The sequence below is a fragment of the Anas acuta genome, chromosome 2 (assembly GCF_963932015.1).
Source record: "Anas acuta chromosome 2, bAnaAcu1.1, whole genome shotgun sequence".
Lineage (NCBI taxonomy): Eukaryota > Metazoa > Chordata > Aves > Anseriformes > Anatidae > Anas > Anas acuta.
The window spans coordinates 5,219,802-5,239,615 of NC_088980.1; the positions used below are offsets into that span (position 1 = coordinate 5,219,802).

The 19,814-nt window shown below is 47.2% G+C and overlaps 1 protein-coding gene across 3 annotated transcripts in view; it reads left to right on the forward strand.

The window, feature by feature from the left end:
* The first annotated feature begins 2,055 nt into the window (after window positions 1–2,055).
* The window catches only part of VILL (villin like), a 31,950-nt gene continuing 14,191 nt past the window's right edge, over window positions 2,056–19,814 (forward strand). Inside the window, exons 1-6 of one of the 3 annotated variants that reach the window (XM_068673333.1) lie at window positions 2,056–2,460; window positions 12,796–12,877; window positions 14,324–14,398; window positions 16,009–16,205; window positions 18,004–18,112; window positions 18,403–18,513. In XM_068673333.1, coding sequence (XP_068529434.1) covers window positions 12,809–12,877; window positions 14,324–14,398; window positions 16,009–16,205; window positions 18,004–18,112; window positions 18,403–18,513 — 561 coding nt within the window. In that variant the 5' untranslated portion in view covers window positions 2,056–2,460; window positions 12,796–12,808. Of the gene's footprint in view, window positions 2,461–3,204; window positions 3,362–10,688; window positions 10,798–12,795; window positions 12,878–14,323; window positions 14,399–16,008; window positions 16,206–18,003; window positions 18,113–18,402; window positions 18,514–19,814 lie in introns of those variants that run through there. The other 2 variants (XM_068673332.1, XM_068673334.1) reach the window with 2 other exon arrangements.

The window sequence follows — 19,814 nt, forward strand, 5'->3', positions numbered from 1 at the left end:
AAAGCATGAGGCCCCTGCCGTGTTATCTCACCCACAGGGTTTGGCCTTTCCCTCTTCCTCCCGGAGCTCTGTACCCGAAAGCGGGGTGGAAATACCTTTGCAACGTGTCATTTGACAAATACGTCCTTGGCAGAGCCTGTTTCCCCGTGCACAATGTTAACCTTGTCCACAGGCACTTGGGGTGGCCAAGGGTGAGGCAGATGGGGGCCACTACATTGCCAAACCTTGATCGTGTGCTTCAGCAGAGTCTTCCTCCCAGTACTCTCGGATTTCCTCAAGCACGTCCCTATGACAATGTCTTCAGTGTCTTAAGCTTGCACTGGGACACTGAAATCAGCCTCATCTGCCAATTGTACATATGGAAAATATCCTTTAACCACAAGGTCTCTGAGCTCTGGGAATACCAGGTCAAGGCTCAGGATGAGAAGAGGATTGCATCAGGTCACGCATGTGTGAAACGTAGCTGGGACAGGAACAGCTAGGATTATGTATGGTTACAAAACTCAGGCCGTTCTGTTTTCCACCACTACCAAGCTAAACTGCTTGGAAATAATGTTTTCTGCTCTGTAACCCCATGGCATGACCAAAATCAGCAGGAAGCAAAAGTGCCTACAGCTCAGCGCTGAATGAGCCCGTATTTTACAACGAACATTTCCTTTTCCCTCAGCACCGACTGTTCTAAACTGCTGTACATATATTTCTACAGATTTGGGCTCCTTAGCAGCTCACCAGGATTATTATTATTATTTATTATTATTATTATTATTATTATTATTATTATTATTATTATTATTATTATTATTATTATTATCTCCCACCACAGCCAGGTGTATGACCCTCGAAGCTGGTGAGGGCTTGGGGCTGACTCCTAAGGTAAAGGCAGGCCCTGCTGGAGGTCCCCATCTCAAGATCTGTGAAAACTGTGTTGGTTTAATCCAGCATGTCCATTTTAAGTTAATGTGGGTTGTTCTAAGAAATTATGAAAATGGCAAAAGATGCTTCTTATTTACTTCCTAGTCCAGAGAGGCTGTGGTGTCTCCATCCTCGGAGATATCCCAAACCCAACTCTACACCATCCTGGCCTTTATGGCATCTCTCTGCTACACTCATGATCTTTCTTCTTCCTGAGTGGCTGGTGACGTTTTCCCTCTGCTGCAAAAGGTGGAGCAGGGCTGATATTCTCATTTCATAGGGAGAACAGGAGATGGTTGGGATTGATGTTCAGAAGCTCATGGCCTCTGATCCCATGGCCCCTTTCCTATGGGCATCAGTGGAAGCCTGGCCTCTGAATTTCTCTGAACGTCTAAGTCTGAGAAACCTGCCCAAAAGTGTGCAGAAAATCAGTTGAAAAGCAGAGGTTTACATGCAGTCCTCTCGGTGCTGGGTAGTCCTAACTACAGGGACACCCAAGGTCCCCAAAGGCAAAGCCACCTGGTGACAACAGGCTAAGGAGTGTTGCCTCAACCCCTCTCCAGGGTTCCCACCACCAGCCACAAGCGGTTGGGACAGAAAGGAGATGGCCCTTTCAGAAGGGCTAACTTCATATTACAGCCACCACCTTGCAGATGCTTTTTTCTTAACAATGATCCACCATATCACGACGTGTCCACACGTGTGTTGCCAAGAGCATCACAAGGGCGAAACCCATCCCATTTCTGATATATCCCTTCTGTCAGGGAGGTGGGCATGTAGCCCACCTATCTGTTATCTCACGCCACGTCTGAACCACCAGCTACAGGCTTCCCCAGTGAAGAGGAGAGCTTTCTGCAGCAAACACTGCCAGCTTTGCAGGGATTTTCTGGTTTATCATTATTTTCTCCTGGGAGGGCAGCCTGGCTGCATGCTCCGGTGCTCTGTCACATGCCTGTTTCAGCCTTTAATCCTTACGGCAAACCTCACCCCCAGGGCTACACCACGGGAGATCGTGCAGGTTTTCTGCCCACAGCACCTCTCCCTCAGACCGTTTCGGCAGCTGGCTCCCAAAATTTGGGACAATCAGAGCCAGGAACAGGAGCTGGGACGCTGGGGCCCAAGTGTTGATGTGGCACAGAGCAGCACCGCGACTGGCTCTGCGCAGCTGAGCCAGAGAAAAAAAGGAGGAAAACCAACTCCTGCCCTTTAAATCTGGACAAAACAGGTTTCTAATTAAAGCAGCACTTAACCATTAGCACTGGGCGAGTGCAGCGCTGGTGGATGTTTGATGCAAACAGCGAGTTGGTTGAAACTCTCTCGTACTGGCTCCGTCTTTGTCCCTCGGTGCGCGGGGGAATGGGTGTGATCCGCCAGTAGGAGTGTCTGCAGCTAAGTAGGGGATTGAATTACCGAGCACTGCCGTTCCCTAGCTGACAAGGTAGCAGAACAGCAAACAAAAAGTGCCTTGAAACTAGCTCACCAAAGAGGAGAGAAAGTGCTGGGCGTGCGGAGAAGGGAGACCTGCGAGGATACCGGGCGCATTGCGAGGTAAGCGGCTTTTCTGCACCCCTCCTGCTTGTAGTGGGAAGGCCAGAAGGGTTTCAAGACTGCTCTTGCTGGGTGGGAGAGCCAGAAAAAAAATTTTGAAGTATTTCACAACATAAAAAAGTGTTCCTGGTGGAAGCCTGGGTCTCTACTAAAAGCAATGAGCCCCCCAGATTTGCACCGTACCTGGTGCTGCTGCTGTGACCGTGTAGGCACTGAGTATCGGCCGTGGTTTGGAGGACACACGCTTCTCGTTGAGCTCTCTGCACAGAACAGCTTTGATTTCACCCAACGAGCAATTAACGGCATTTGGCTTTAACCCGGTTTGTTTCGCTTCTTGCTGCCATGGGGACTTGCCCAAAGCCCGTGTGATGTGGTTACGGGTCCGAGCAGCGCAAAAAAACTTGCTGGAAGTCCTGACCCATGGGTCTTGCTGTAGTCTAATGGATAAATCTGCTAATGGCTGAACGCCGGGCTGTTTGCTCTACCAGTACAGATTGTTTTCTCTCCTTGTTCATTTGAGATGCAGATTGCTCTGAGATAAAACTGAGTTGTAATGGAGTTGAGCTGCAGGCTTACTTGCCAGTATTTTTCTTAGGCGTGTCTATTAAGAGCATAAATATTTAACAGAAAGGAGAACCGATATGAATTAGCATCCGTGGGAGGTTTGCGTTTGTTCAAGGCTGCCCTAGCACAGGTGTAAACAAATATTACAACAGCTGAGGCAAACTGGCCCCACCAGGGTAGCACTTAGTTGGTGAATCACCCAGGTGCTCTTTACGCACCGCGGCTAAATGGGTAGATTAAAGCTTGAAAAGTGGAGATTAGACAATCAGAGGGCATCAGCCTTCCGTGTCGCTGGAGTTTTACCATTCCTGCCTGTTTCCTTGTGTTCCTCTAGCAGGTAAGCCTGCCCTTCTCCTCCTCCAGCTCCCTTCCCACCAGGTTCATGCCATGATTTCCTAGGCAGGACTTTGTGGCAACACTTGTCAAGGTCCCCCAGCTGGGAGCAAAGGTTTCCTACCATGACCACAAGCGGTGTCACCCTGGTCTCCTTCCTTCCCCTGTGTCCTGGGGCTCCTGGTTAGGTTGAGACAATGAATCTCTGCTCTTGACTGGCCAAGGATACTGAAGATGCTCATGGTGTCTCTTGGTCTTTCTGGCTCACCTGCACGTGTTTTTCTGGACTTGAAGTGTGGTGGTTGTTACCTTTTCTGCCCTGGAGCCCCCAGGGAGGTATGGGATGTGTGTGGTACGTGAAGGAGATGCACCATGAGCTCTGTGACTTCAGGCTGGGTCCGTGCTGGGCACAGCCTGTTGGACCAGAAAGTTTTGATAAAGCTAAATATATCACAGCCTGCTTTGATGCCGAGCTCTGAAATGCCCTGTGTGACGAAGAGGAACACGGGGCACAGTGAAAGCCTTTGTGCTACCTGCATCACCCCTGGAGAAGGAACGTGCCCCAATGAGCCCTTGTTACTCTCAAGGAATGGGCTTCTTGCAGCCTCCTGACTCTTGCTCAGTGACCGGCACAAACCCACGGGTTGGGCTTTCTGTCTGCCCTAAAAGCTGCTCTGCTATGTGTGACATGTCCACCTGCACAAGGAAAGGCTTTCATGCGGACACCCCACACCCAAAATATCTCAGCTCTATCTCTCTTTTATTACCACATACTCTTCAGCTTCTCTTCACCCCTCAGCCAAGCACACCCTGTACAGTCATGAGGGGATACATGCTCCTAAGACCCATTAACACCTCTCCATACTTTCCCTTTCCACATAAAACAACCCTGGAAATGGTCTCTCTTGGACGATTATTCATTTCCATTGAGCGTTTTGGGTGCAAAAGGAATGCAGAAAAGGGCAAATGTTGTCCCCAGGTCTTTGGCATCCTTCGGTCTGAAGAGTCCTCTTATATGTAACGTTGAATTTTAGCACAGTCTCCAGTTGCCTTGATTTCCAAGGACCTTTGCTTGAAAAAGAAATCCTACCACTCGTTATCTGTCTTTTATCCGAGCCTACTCGTGCTTATCTGAGGCAGTGCAGGGCAGACTAAAACTTGTCCTTACTTTACATCCACGTCAAAGGCATGAGGCACAGGGGATGCAAAATTGCACGGTTTTGCTCCATCCTGGGCATTTCCTGTGGAATGGGCTATTCAGAGCAGCCAGCCTCTCCTACCTAAAAATGTCCTTTTGCCATGCCCTGGAATGAAAGAATAGGTTGCTGGATAGCCCTTTATTTAAAACTGCTCTTACAAAAAGAGACTAACAGAACAGGAAACGGGTGGCACTAGAAGTTGTGCTCTCTTTTGAGTGATTGAAGCTGTCGAGGTACCCACCTTCTCTTTGGGAGGCTGCCAGAGCCCGAATTACTGTCCTTTGCTGCAGCGTAGGCAGCAGCTCTCTGGGCCTGAGCAAATCCCACCCATTCCATCTTTCAGATGCCTGATTTCCCTCTCAGCGCTCAGACAGACCTCCCGTTGGCAGCTCTGGTTGCAAACCCAGGTCCCGGGTGAATGACTCTTTCTAAAGCTCTTTGCAGCGTTTGCAGGGATGTTTTATTCATTCGGCTTCATGCAGTTGCCGCGCTGCTCTCTCAAAGCTGGCCTTCATTTCCAGCAAGATGGGGCTGCAGAACCTCCTCGCGCTTGCGTGCTGAGGACCTGTGTGGGCTGGATTTCCCTTCTCACGCCAGATGAGTGCCAGACACACTCTGAACTCCCCTCCAGTTTCAGAGAAGCTTACAGGATAACGCCAGCGTGGGTGCTGCTGGGGTTCCCTTGAGAGAAGAGAAGAAACTCTTGTATGCATATGTGTGTGCACATGTGCGTGTGCATTCTCACAATAGGTAAAAAATTGTTGCATGCTGTAGGCAAAAGCCTTAACTTTTCGACTTGGTTTGTGAAAAGGATGGTGTAGGTGGGCTTGGTTGGGTTTCACTGGGGTTTGTTTATGGTGTTTGGCTCAGTTCTCGCTGACATACCTGGGTCAGGGCCTTCAGACTTGGGAAATGAGGCAGGGTTTTGGCCACGGAGGATGGGGCTGAGCTCCCACACTCTGTGAGAGGTGAGGGACGGTGTGGGACACTGGGATCTCCACACGGGGGCTTCCCTTGTAGGCAGAGTCCCCCCTGACTGAGGTTCACCAGACCTGCCCCTAAACCCAACGTCAGGAGGAGGGGAACACCCAGGGAGAGCTCTCAGACTCAAGCAGCTAAAATTGAGATATCCAAGTGGAGGTAGATGAATCCCATCCTTTCCTGGCCTTTCTCCAGGCTCTTTTAACCCCACACAGTGGCCTTTCTTTGGTGTCAGCTGGGAAAATGCCTTCTTTTGGGGGTCTCTTCCCAGCTGTCCTTACAGCTAGCTGTGTGCCTTGCCCCTACCTTACATTTCCTGCATGCATCTGAGCTCTGGTGCTCCCTGGGGCTCAAAAAGCTCTCGTACACATAACCAAACACACATCCTCCTCCCTGATGTCTCAGCTCTTGTTTTACTTACCTGCGGTCATTAGGTTTAACAACGCTCTGTTAAAATGCTGATGTGGGAGAGGATCATACCTTTTTTTTTTTTTTTCCTGGAGGCGGTGAGGAACAAGAAGTTTCTGACAATGCTGCTAACCGAGCCGCTTCTCTGGGAACCAGGAAGAGGAATTAAAATGGCCTCAGCTTTGTTTTCCTTCTGCGTGCATCTCTTTGCCCTCGCTGTGGCATGGAGCCCTGCCTTTGGACGCAGGGCTGGTCCCGAGCCAGCGATCGCTCCCTTTCACCAGGGCAGGAAGAGCTGAAAGAAAGGAGAGATTTGTTCGTCATGAATTGGCAGGCTTCTTGCCTGCCTTTCCCTAGGGATGACTCTGTACCGTTACCGACTCAATAACCTCACGACAAGGAGCCAGGGGTGGAACGGATACCTCTGGAGCAGGCATGGGTCCAGCTGCATTTTATTATTTGAAAATAATGCAGCTGGCACCGCACCAGGGGCAGCGCTGCTGCAAGGCACTTGCCTACAGCTTCCAGAAGCTGCTTGTGCTTGTGCCACTGCTCTTGCTCACAGCCAGATCCTCGGGGAGAGGTGGGTTTGCACTGAACTACTTCGGTGCAGGTCGCTGGGACTGATCTCCTGGGCTGTGAGTGCAGCACAGGCTCTGCTGCTGCTTCAGAAAGCGTTGGGTCTAACAGAGCTGCCCTCTCCCCGGAGAGCTGCTGGTGAGCCTGCCGCTTCCACAGACAGCCTGGAGAAGAAGGACTTGATGGGACAGCACTCGGTCAAGAGCAGCAGGGGTAGGACACCAAGGCAAGCACCGCCAGCCTCTGTGTTTAGCCAATTTGCTCTCCTTTTTCATGTCAGCCTCTGCTGAGCATCTGTCTCTCTGCTCAGTATGATGAGCGTGGAAACTCCATCTGTGTGACCCGGGGGCTGTGGCTGGTGTACGGATTTCTATTGACTTGTCACTACGTTGCTGTTATGTTGTTGAGAAGTTTGCAGAGACAGTGCATCTTCTACCCTTCCCAGGGAAAATAGACGTTAACATTTTAGCACGAGGATTCTGAAATAGCAGCAGTTTGGGAAAATCTGCTCCCACGAATCAGTTTCCTAAGACCATCTGCTTGAAGATCAGGCTGCTGGAAAGCTACCAGCAGTCAGATGAATAGAGAGAACAAAGGAGGTCATAAAGGGAGGTGTGGAGAGATGAGCAAGGCTTTCTGGATGGAGCAATGTGTTGAGCTAGAATTTATGGCAGGTGGAAATGAGGCAGCTGCAGAGACTAGTCAAAGTCAGAGCAGATAAACTGTGGTTTGCTGGCCCTCCTAAGTCAGATGTCCTCCAAGGAATCTGAAGAGGCAGATGAGGTACAGATTGAGGGCTGCTGCAGCTGGGAAGGTGGTTATTGCCCAGTAAAACATGACTTCTGCTCCTTCCTTTTAAGCAATCGTAAGTTTGGAGAATTAGTGCAAAGCCCATCTGCCTGTGGCTTATGAGGGGCTGAAAGGTGAAGGCTCACAGGACCAGTGAGTTCCTGGGAAAGATTGCGCAAGCTACAAAGTAAGGCAGAAACATCAGAAATGGACAGGAGGTGAAAGCACAGGTTATAGAGAGAGATGCTGAGCCAAAGGTCTGCATCTTGGTAATGCCCTGGGACAGTGTTTGGAGATTGTGTCTCTTGAACCCTGGAAATTTACATTGTGGCTGTGTCCTGGGGAGATTGGTCATCTTCTGTCAGCCAGAGAAAACTGCTTATTGCTCGTTCAGAACTTGAGAAGTGACTTGGTTAGGTGGATCCAGGTTTGTGCATCCTTTACAGAGAATATAAAGGGAATATAAACCTCCCCTGGGGAGGTTTCTTCTTAATCCCAGCTCATCGTGCCCAACACACCAGCCCCAGTTTGGATCCATCTTACTTCAGACTGAAAAAGCCCTCCGACCCCTTTTGTAATCTACCTGGATGTTTCCCTAGCAAGGTTTGGGGATCTTTTTGGATCCATGGAGGTGGCTGGGTGAAGCCCTGAAGCATGAGGACCATGCATGAAGGAGGGGCAGAACCTGCGGGGGCCTCCTGCTCCCAGGCTGTGAGGATCAGAGCCCAGAGAGCACACCCTGGCCATTTAGCTGTCTCATTTCAAAGACATTAAGTAAAGCCGAGCCTGCCAGCTTCCCTAATAATCTGTTCCAATGTTTAATTGCCCACCGTGATCAGAAATAGCATCTTATTTCAAGGCTTCTTTTACGTAATTTTAGCTGCCAGGCAACAGCTCTTTCCAAGAGGGCTGAAGTGCTCTCTGTGGTCAGCGTCTGTGCAGAGCCCTCTCCTTGGCATGTTGGCCACACCGAGCTCCTGAAGCTGGACCTGGAGGGGTCTAGAGGAGGAGGGTGCTCTGAGATGTGTTTTTTTCTTCTTTTGCCACCCCCCTAAAGCACATCTCCCATCCTCTGCCCCATCACCATGTCCAGCATGGGTGATGAGATTCAGCCCCTCTGACTGCAGCCCTCCTGTGTTTATGTGAGAGGATTGGAGCTGTCACCAGCACACCCATGTACCTGGGGATATTATACCTTGTGGGCATTGTCAATTACAGGAATTTTGGCTTCCTGCTGAAAAATTGGAGGAGGATATTACACGAGTGCCTATGTGATGGCATCAAAGAGAAGACAAGCCCCCATGGCCGAGCCTCCCACCAGTCATTTCCATGTGAGATGGAAAGCCACTTTTTCTCCTCCTGCAACAGGAAAATAGGTAGTTCCCCACTGAATTTCATTCCTTGGGGCAAAACAAGAGCAAATTCATGCCCTCTGTGCAAACAAAAATTGGCACCTCCTTCAGCCCAGACACGCAGCTATAGTGCAGACAACGTAAGCAATTGGACAGCCCTGCTTTACCTCATCTAATGCCAGCCCAAGTATTCCCAATAATTAGGCCTTTCAGCCTGGAAGGGCTGGAGCCACAGCTGCTTCCTATTTTCCCGAAGCTGTACAGAGCATTAGTCATCTCACTGGGGTTTTTTTATTGCCGTGACTGCAGCCGAGTAAGTGCACCGCCAAAATCCAGACAAGCCAAATCAGGATTAATTTAGAACGTACTCCGGGAGCTTGAAATCATCTCCTATCCCCCCTCTGAGCCCCTGTTCTCCCTCCCCACCCAAACAGCTCCAGTCTGCCTGAAGAAATGTCCTCCTCCTAAGCCTGCTTTCTCCACACGTACCAGGTTGTCCAAACGAAGCAGTGATTGCTGGCACTTCACTCCAATTGTTATTTATTAACCAATCTTGGGAATGACCTTGACTCTTAATTAGTCATCTAGTCCTTCTTGAAGGCAAAGCTCTTCCCCCTGGAAGAAGCATTGCTCTGATCTTGGCAGGATGTGAAGAAGAGCACGTATGAAGGAGACCCATCTACCCTCACCCACCAGCTTTGTAACTTAGCATGCCACCTCCGTTTGATCTTCGGGTCCCCTGCCCTCACCAAGCAGAAGCATTTGCTCTTTCCAGTTTCATTTATAACATCTTAACCAAGCAGCGATGACCCAGCAAAGCAGCTCTGAGCCAGCATTTGTCTTTGCCATGCAGTGATCTCTGCTCTTTCCTCTCAGCCTGCACTGAAGGTGTGAGTTTGTCTCCTTTTTCTGAGACTGCAAGAATCTGTGGAAATGGTGAAAATAGGGTAGCTGGCCCTGGAGGTGGAAATTGGATAGCTGCATGCTACTAATCCGCTTCACATCCACATCACAGAGCTACAGCTGCTTTAGTGCCTCTCTTCCCCCTTAACAGGTAAATCTGTGTCTGTGAAGGAGGAAGCAAATAGCTTCCATAACCAGATTTTTTCAGTGAATTCCTGCCCCAGAGGCAGTTCACTCCACACTTCACCTAGTGCTGGGCAGAACCATTTTGTCTGAGATAGGAACCGACCTGTACATCACTGTTCAAACCCCATGGTGAGCCCACGCCTTGTAAAGTTTCTTTTTAAATTAGAAAAGTTTCTGTCCTTCCTGCTTTCAGCACAGATGAGAAGTCTTTACTCCATTAATACTGGATCTTGTGTCTGGGCAGGAGTTGAATTATGGGACCATCTGATTAAAAACCCACATTAAATCTTTATTGAGATGAGCTGTCTGATTATAGAAGTCATATTCCTATTATTTCTAACTTGGCCACCAGCCGGAAGAAGCTGGAAAGTCCAAAGACACAGCTGACCTTGTCTGCTTCACACTTCAACCATTAAATGACTCAGGAGGAGGGGAGGGACAGCATTTCCCAGAAAAACAGGACCAAAGTTAACGTGCAGGTGCCTGAAAAAGGAGCCCCAGGAGCAGAGGAGATTGGCTCAAAATGGGGATCTTCAAAGATGTTCCGATGGGCATCAATAAGGCATTTCTGGCTTTAGGAGGGTTGTGTCCAGCGTGGTTTTCTGAGCTCAGGATCCTTTGGGTTAACTTTTCGGATGGGAGAGGATGGGATGCTGGGAGAAGCAGGGCGCCAGCTGTGTTCCACAGCCGGCCAGCTGCTGTTTTCCTGTTGTTAGGAGGCGAGCAGGACGCCTGCTGCCTTCCACAGGGAGCAACATCAGATTTACTACAAGATTTCAGCCCCTGAATGCTCCCTGACATACAAACCTCTGTACTGGCTTTGCTTTCAATTGTTTTGGTGCTAGACTGGATGGAAAAAACATAAACAAATGGAAAAGACAGCTAAAGGAAGGCGGCTTGTTTTTTCTTCTTCACTTGTTTTTTTCTTTGATAGGGGCTTTTTGAATGCTATTCTGAAATGAAAGGATGGTCTTTTGGTTAAAGAGCTGATCTGGGACCTTGCTTCTGGCCTTAGCTCCTGGCAGCCACAGACTCCACAGTAGGTGAGTCAGGACTGCATTCCCAAAAGTGTCTAGCTCCAACTTAGACAGTGAAATATCTTCCCGGATCTGGCTTTCAATATACGTGGGTCTCAATTACCTTTCTGGGAATCCAGATGAAAAATATCTTTATTCTTCTTGCTGTTTGTGCTCTTGCCTGGAAGCTATTTGGAGGGAGCTGAAAGGGAGCTGAAGGTTGCTGAATGCGCTCCTGATAGATGCGTGAGGCCACATGGACTCAATCTTCTACAATCCTTCAGATATATCCATGTCCAAGGAGTGAGTGTTGCTGACTCCTGCTCGGTTAGCAGAGAGGTGCTGAGGCTGTGCTCGCACCTCTCCGCGAGGTAGCTGCTTCCCTCCACTGCCTGGGCATGGAGTCAGGCTCTGAGCTGTGGTAAATCTGGACGGACCAACCTTAAAACAGCAATTTTTGCCCTCTTAATTAAGCGAAAACTCTTCAGGAGGACGATCGTGGCTTCTAATGACTTACTGGTGACAAGTGCAGCCTATCTCCCCGTGCTTTTGTAACGCAGGCAATAAACACGCCTTCTGGCATGAGCTCACCCATCTTTGTTCTTTTGTTCCTCGGAAGAAGCTTCTTTTGTGGCTTTGTGTGGTGGCTTCTTTTGTTTTTCACCTTATTGTGGCTCAGGTATTGTGCCAGGTTCACACAGAAATGTCACCGTTCCTTCTTGTAGGCACTTTCCTGTGAAGGAACAGAGGAGCACAAGGGAGGCCGCGGCCTACGGGCAGCGCCGCCATGTCACCCAGAGGCGGAAAAGAAAATGCAGTCAATCAAGTTGTTGGTGGTTTTTTTTTAACACAGTACAATAGTTCAGTCTGTCATGAGCAAATGCAAATCAGGGTTGAGGGCACTTGTAAAGCAAATGAATGCAAAATGCAGCAATCAGTGAGCCGTGCTTTCTCTCGAAGCTGGGTTTGTGAGCAGGACTGACTCACATGGGATGGGCTGATGTGGGTGCTGCCCCGCCACAATCACAGCCTGTCCTGTGGTCACTGCAGCTGAGATAAATGGATCTGGAGGCACCTGCTGTGCCCCACGGGCCAGCCAGCACTGCTAGGACATAACCTGGTGCTTTCTTGTACACTGCTTGCGATCTGCTTCAGGAGGCTGCCCTGTAAATGCTTGGGTTCAGAAGTTGCTTCTTGAACAAAAACGTCAGCCATCCAGGCAGAGGGAGCAGGGAACATAGCTAAGGGGAGTCCTTCTTTATTTTCACAGCTGGCAGATAGGATAGAGGATGAATGGGAGACCTTCACCCATCAGAATGGTATTCAGAGATACTCAAACCATCTCAAATGTTCCCAGATACCTTTGTGTGGGTAGCTGAGCCCCACAACTTTGCCCTGCAGGTATCAGAGCCTGGGGAGCCACTTGGCTATGCATAACATAGATGTTTGGGTCATCAGCTGAATCACTCCCTATGCTCTGCTGACTGCACTGGCTCACTTGGGCCCTAAAGGAGATGAAAGCCTGGTGCCCTACCTTGCAGATAGCTTAATTTAGACCTGCATCTCCTCCTGAACTGGAAGGACTTAATTCCTTAGACCACCAGTGACACAGGGTAACTGACCTGCTACCCCTTGTGCCACAGTGTGAGCAGAGCAGCGCTGATGTCAGGTTCAACACCTTGCTGAATCCTTTCCACCTATGCGAACAGGGGAAAAGCAATCCCATGCCAATTAATGGTATCCTACGCAGGCTTTTATGGGCAGTGTTCCCATGCTTTGTTGGAGCCCTATGAGCATATACACACTGGGAATGGGACTTCATCCCACCTAATTGTTGATATTAATATCTGTGTTGGGCTGTACTGTCTTCATAGTCAGCAGAGGGTGAGGGACAGAGACATTTCAAGCTAGTATTATCTCTACTAAACCTCCACTGACTGTAAAAGAAAGCCATCTGACTAACGCACTTACTGATGTATCCAATACTGTAATTATTTTTGTTTTTCTTTTTCTTTTCCCTTTTAGCTCAGAGCGCAGGATGGCAGACGGTGACACAAATCTTCCACCTATTGAGAGAAGGCTGGGACTGCAGATATGGGGCATAGAGGTACGACAACACGGCAATGATGTCATATATCTTGTGTGTGTTTCAAGGAAAATATTCTTGAAGTAATCTGGGTAGGAAAAGAGGGTCTTACAGATAAGATACAGCAGTGGGAAACAGGAAACCCAGCTTCTCCCTATGCTACTTTCAGTATGTTGTTGCTTGGTGCTTTGCTGTTCCTCCTCTGTAAAACAAGGGTAATATTGACTAACGAAACATGAATTTGGTGGGACTGACAGTGTTCCTCCAGCACTGGAGTCTTTCTTAGTCCTTTTGGGGAACAAATGCAAGGCTGTTTTAGTACGCTAAAAATAAATTACTTGTTTCACCAGGAAGAGGGATTATGCATGAGTAGCCTTAGTTTATACCAGCAGTGTGGCAGCTGCCATGGTGAAGGCACACATTTTTGCAGTGAAGAAATCCCATGGAGTCTGTTTCCATCTTATCCTTAGCTTTCCCACTATGACTGGTGGGATACTACAGCCTGCAAAGTCACCTTCTGCTTGGGGTGGTCTTTGCTTGTAGTTTGGAGCCAGGCTGTGCTCAGTTTTGCTTTGTTCTTACTCAGTTCACCAAGGATGTTGTCCTGCAACAAGATGGGGGCATAAAATGAGGTGCACAGACAGCCTAGGGGAGAAGAGGAAAGGGTCTCCAAGAGGTGGTGGTCCTCTGCAAATCCCAGCCAAGGTCCCAATGCCACAGGGTCTTTGCCTTTCCATTTCTCTGCAAAGCATTGTACCAAGCTGTTTGCTAGAGGATCTGTAATTAGAGACATATCAGTTCACGAGGGTCAGATTGGTATGCAGGGAAACAAGTCAGGCCACCAAAAAAATGCACGTCTCTAATTCCAGGGAACCACACAGTCAGTTCCAGCCCAGGAGCTTGGTGTGTACTGGTGGATGGCACACCCAGCCACCTACGCTGGGCAGGCATAGCTGGTCAATTGTGCACTTGTACCAGAAGCAACGTGCTATTAAGGGTCTGGAGGCTTGAAAGACACATCAGTGTCCATCTTTTATCACCACTGCTAGTTGCTCTGAATCCCAAACAAAGTGGTTATCCTAACAAAGCTCTGAAAATTATCCTTGAGTTTTATGGGTACTGATTATAAGCCATGCCCCAGAACTAAATGTAGGATGAGATGTGTGCAATCACCTGGGAAGTTCCCCACAAATGCAAGCCCTGGAGCACTTCAGCATGACCTCTAGGCCTTCTTGCCTTAGGCCTACAGGATTGCAAAGGGGAAAGGAGAGGTAAAAATATATATACTTGTCAATCTAGGCAAGCAGCATTTTCATTTACTCCTTCTTACCCCTTAGTATGTTTGGAATTTCCCCCAGAATTGGCTTTTCCCAGCCCACAGACACAGCTCTGATTCTTCCTTTTCCAAACCCTCATTGTCACCTTGGTGTTTCATGATCAATGACCCACATGCTTGTTGTCTTACAGAATATGAAGATGGTTCCTGTACCTGAAAAAGCTTATGGGACTTTTTTTGAAGGGGACTGTTACATAATTCTGCACGTAAGTAAGGCAGACATTAATCTCTTTGGTAGGCAACAGGTTCAACGTTGTTTCTTTGGTTCCAGCTGATGCTGGACAGTAGAGAGGCTCTGCAGCCCTTCTCCCTCTCCCCCTTAGGAGATCTCCCAAATTAGATTCAGATCTGCTTGCAACCAGTTGTACCCAAGCTAGCCAGAAGCACAAGGAACTTCTGAGAATTAACCCTACTGTTGGGTTGTGCAAAGTGCCTGGAGCTCTGCAGGAGGACAATGTGCTGCACTGTGCTTCCAGACTTCCTTCCAAATCTCTTCAACTGTGAAGAGCAGTCCAGGCCCCATTGCATCAAACAACATCCACATGATGGAACCTCAAATTTTCCATTTCCTGGGCCTGAGTGTGCCTTCATCAGTCAAGAGACAGAAAAGCCTCCACTATTCCACGATAACCAAATGCATATTCACTATACATCTGGCTGGGAAAGCAGGCTGTGATGACAATCCACAATGAGTCACCTGCACTAATTCACCATGCACATGCTTTTATGGTACCTTTTGAGTGCTTTGGGGAATGGATTTGGTGGCGGCCACCCAAAGACATGCTTAGACCATCCTTGCAAGGGGCTGACTATAATCACTATAGATATTGATGCTCACAGTCTCAGCTTTTGTTGCAATAGCTTCCCCAGGTAGAAAAGCCCTTAATCAATCCACAACTCCCCTTCCCACCTGCAGATAAGAGGGTAAAAATATTCATCTTTGCGTTCTGCATCTTGACTGGATGCTCTCCAAACAAAAATTGTCTTCAGGACAATGGGACTTTGATCATCTTCAATAGCAGTGTATTAAACTGAGTGTTTTTGCCACAAATTAATCAGCTGTGCCTAGAGGAACTGAATTGTATTTTATTCAAGTTCTTCTAGTGTTTTACACCGCGGTATCACTGCACAAAGCAAATAAACAGAACTTAGTGTCAAATCGAGTTTATAAAATGAGCTTTTATTATCTTTCCCAGGCATGGATGATAGGATTTAACACAGTAGGTGCTGAAAAATAACTGGCGCAAGTCACATAACAGTAAGCACACCTGTTCTCAGATCGCTTGTCTTTTCTTTCTAGGCTATTGGGTTTTTCTGTAATAAGATGAATCACAGCATGCACACACAGGCTCAGCTTCCTTTGGAGTTATGTCTCTTTTGCAAGTCAGCAGGAATTCACAGGCAGTTGGTGCTACTATATAGTGCTATATGAGAAAGAGAAAAGTGGAGAAAGGATAGTATCTCCAGGCAAATAAATAGCAGTGCATATTACTCTTTTTTTTTAAATGATTTATGAGAAAAATGTCCTTTAAGTTCTAATATCAAACTCTACAAAAGTAGGACAGGTCAAACACACACAGTTTTGGATTTTCACAGGTGCTCAGTTTTCTTTGATAGCAAGAGTCATAAAAATATATATGACAGCAACCTGCTTCAGTAAAATATATACACAAACCCCATTCTCCTGAATTAAGTCCCTGGCTCCAGGCCAAGCTCCTGTGGAACATCGTAGGGCTCCATCCCATCTCCCCTTGCCCAGCAACATTATTTGCTCCAGATATCTGGACTTTGCCCTCATCTTTCTCGCCTCTTCCAGAGCAAAAGAACATCTCGTGGCACGGCTGTGGATTTGCATTATTGGATTGGCAAGGATTCAACTCAGGATGAACAAGGTGCCGCGGCCATGTACGTCACCCAGCTGGACACTGCGCTCAGGGGAAACCCCGTGCAGCACCGGGAAGTGCAGGGACACGAGTCTGAGACCTTCCAAAGCTATTTCCGCAATGGCATTATGTGAGTAGCATGAAAGGCTTTGCAGCATCATCATGGTCCCTGGGGCTTTCTCTGCTTCCCTCTGTCTCAGAGGCATCAATGTTTCAAAAATGGAGCACTGGGGTAGTTCAAAATTCAGAGGGAAAACTTCCCATTTTGAAAAAATTAATTGTAAGCATTGGGACTGGGCCCATGTCATTCTGATCTACTGACTCTTTTCCCAGATATTTTCTGTAAAAGGTTTTTAACCTCCCTTTTGTTCACTGTAAGGTCTTCCTTCCTCTCCTCTGCACACTTTAGATTAATATGCCCATCCACAGCACTTTAAACTAATAGCCACCTTGAGGAGAAGTGTTGATTTGGCTCACGCTGGGAGTAATTTTCCTGCAGAGGAAGCAAAGATTGACTCTCTGAACTAAGCCGTCTAAAAGATAGTATTGAGTCCAACCCTGTGGTGTTGAGTCCAAACCTGTGGTCATGACTCCCACTGGGGTCTTTGGAAGGTGACTCCAAAAGAAGTCCTCCAGTAGGACCTTTGCTGGCAGTAAGAGGCCAGTGAAATAGTTCCTTCTTTTAAACAGCTGAAGAAAACCCAGATGAAAGCCCATCCCGAGACTCTACCCTGTCTTGCTTTCAATATCTCGGTATTGTGCATTTCTACAGCCTCTCACAAGTTTCTTCAGGACTTTTCTGAAACAAAAGAGTGCTTTTATGCTCATTTTAAAGATGAGTAAAGGGCAACGAAGGACTAAAATTCAGACCTTCAAAAGCATTTGGGTATAGAAGTCTATTTGGAAACCTATCTGGCCCTGGAATCAGTATGAGTTAGACTTCATCTTGGCCTAAACCACACACATAAGGTCAAGCAGGAAGTCTGAGTCAGAATGAGAAATTAAAACAGGCTCTTTCCACACCTTGGCAGGTAGAATAATCAGCAGAGAATCCTTCTGTGGATTCACAGAACTGTGCCAAACAAGTCTAAACCACTGTGAATCACTCGCAAGCCTGACTACATTTGCCAGTCTTTTCCAAGCTATAATAAAACAGACTTATTTTCCACATAGCAAAGCTATAAAACTCTCAACAATCACCTCTCTTTCCCACAAATGGCAATTAGATAGCTTCAACTGTTACTTTAAGGCCTGAAGTACGAACATCGGGTTAGATTTTTAGAATGGACTAGGATATGTGGAAAGGGGTTAGACTTGTCCAAAAAAACTGTTAAAATTTTCCGGGACTTCTCTGGGGTACTGTGTGTTCTCATGATGGGATTGTGTCTTCCTTGCAAAGTTACAGAGGGAGGGAAGGATGGCATCATGTAGTGAGGCAATTACAGTGCTAACAGCAGCTATTGCAAAGTGTGTGTTCAAGGATGGAAGAACAACAACATTGGTAGATTAAATCTGAGAGAAAGACGGTGTCCTGTATCCCTTTACAATAGCATTTTGTTCTGCTTATGGCAACAACTTTCCATCTGAGCTGCTTTAAACAGAATACCTATTTTGAATTAAAAAAAAAAAAAAGCAAAAAAATATATTGTCTGCAAAACATGGCTCATTTTTTATTTGACCATTTATGGATGCACAACAGCAACACCCACACCAGGTGGATGGTCACTGTGAGGAGCTGTTGTCTGACCAGGGATCATGAACAGTAGCATGAGGCAACACAGCACCATTTGACACTCCTTTTTTAGGACTTTGAGATATTAGCTCTATATTTTTTTTACTTGTCAAGAAAAGCTGGAGATGTTCTCGGAGGATAGAGGGGACTTTATTTTCTAACCAACTCTAACTCTTTATTCCTTGTTGCACGACAGCTACAAGAAGGGAGGAGTGGCTTCAGGATTTAAGCATGTGGAGACAAATATGTACAACATCAAACGTCTTCTTCATGTCAAGGGGAAGAAGCATGTGACAGCCACGGAAGTAAGCACAAGAGCTCCTCTCCTTATGGATCATTTCTCCTTGCCTCCCCTCCTACACCCATACTCTATCAGGTCTGCCTGCTCAGTAGCTCTTTTCTGGTCAAGCATCCTCACTGGGGTTTGGTATAATCCCGAGAAAATCCATTTGGCTCAGTGCTAGAAAAATTAGCCTGTCGTTGCAGACCATTTTTTACGTCCCCAGGGCAGTTTCTCCATGCCTGTGACTTGTCTCCTGCAGCTCTTGTTGTCCCCTCTATTCACTGAGCCTTCTCATTTCCTCACAACAAACAGGTAGCACTTTCCTGGGACAGCTTCAATAAGGGCGACGTGTTCTTACTGGACCTTGGGAAAGTGCTGATCCAGTGGAATGGACCCAACTGCAACATTGCTGAGAAATCCAGGGTGAGTACAGGCAAAAGCCCTGTGGTTTGTTGAAGGTATTTTTTTGATCACAGGGTGGGAAAGAAAAGAAAAAAAAAGAGAGAGACACACATACAGTGCTCAGTGTCTGTGAAGACAGAAACAGTGCTCAGTGTTTGCACAGTGAGAATCTAATTAAAACCAGGAACACAGAGCTGAACAGAGAAAATCCTGGTAAATCTTCTACTTCCTCATCCACTGATATCCACTGTTCCAGAAAGGCATCCAGCTCCCTCTGGGGAGGTCCATCCAGCCCTCTGTGCACTGTAGTTTGTGTGACGTAGGAATAAAAAGTCAGTAGCACCAGTAGATTTAACTGCAATAACTACCCCAGGAGTGGTTGAATTTCAATTTATTTTTTACATCACAGAGAATTCCAGCTTGGTCAGTATGAGACAAGCAGGAATGCATGAACCAGGTTTTGATAGGTCAGATCCCTATTTATAAAGGCATTTTACAAAGAGGTCATTAATCCTTATTTTACTGATAGAGGAACTGTGATATCGAGATGTAATAAGCCAGATTTATCTACAGGTCATTAACAACGCTGATGGTTGTCATTATACACATTAAAAGGCGAGTAGGACTGCTCTTCACATAATGGCACGTGATGATCTGGGGTTGGGGGAGACCTCACAGGGAAGGCAGTTGTCCAGGGCACAATGGGTTGAGATGAAGATCCAGCAGAGGGTGAGACAGAGAGGAAAGGGAACAAGACAGAGGGAAGACTAGAAGAACAGGTTCATCTCAGGCCTGGCAATCAAACAGGTAATTTCCTAGGTCTAACAGAGATGTCTCCCTTTAAAATCTGTTGTGGTAAGAGTCACGGGAGGGAAAAAAAAAAAAAATGGAAGATGGAAATAATTTGTTTGGCATTTCACTCTTTTTTCAGATAAAACATCCATGTTTTTCAAACACTTGAAACCTTTAAATGTAAAATGTCACCACAGAGCATCCAGGGTCCTACAGCTCTATAGCATCCAACCTCATTGTCCTCAGCACGTGTCTCTCTCCCAGAACATCTCAGGATTATTGGACTTGCTTGTGTACTGTCACACATAAGCAATGCCCGCTGTGGCAAATGCATGTCTGTACTAAGCAGTATCTTTCTGAGACTGAGTTAATAAACATAGGCATAAAGGACAAATCCCCATTTTTAAATAGCAAGATGTGCTCTAAAGATGCTAGTGTCCTCACATCTTAGACAACTAGTACTTGGTCATTGCTCTAGGTCTGACACAATGCTTGCTGAATTTGTTGTATGGACCAGGATTAATCCCCTG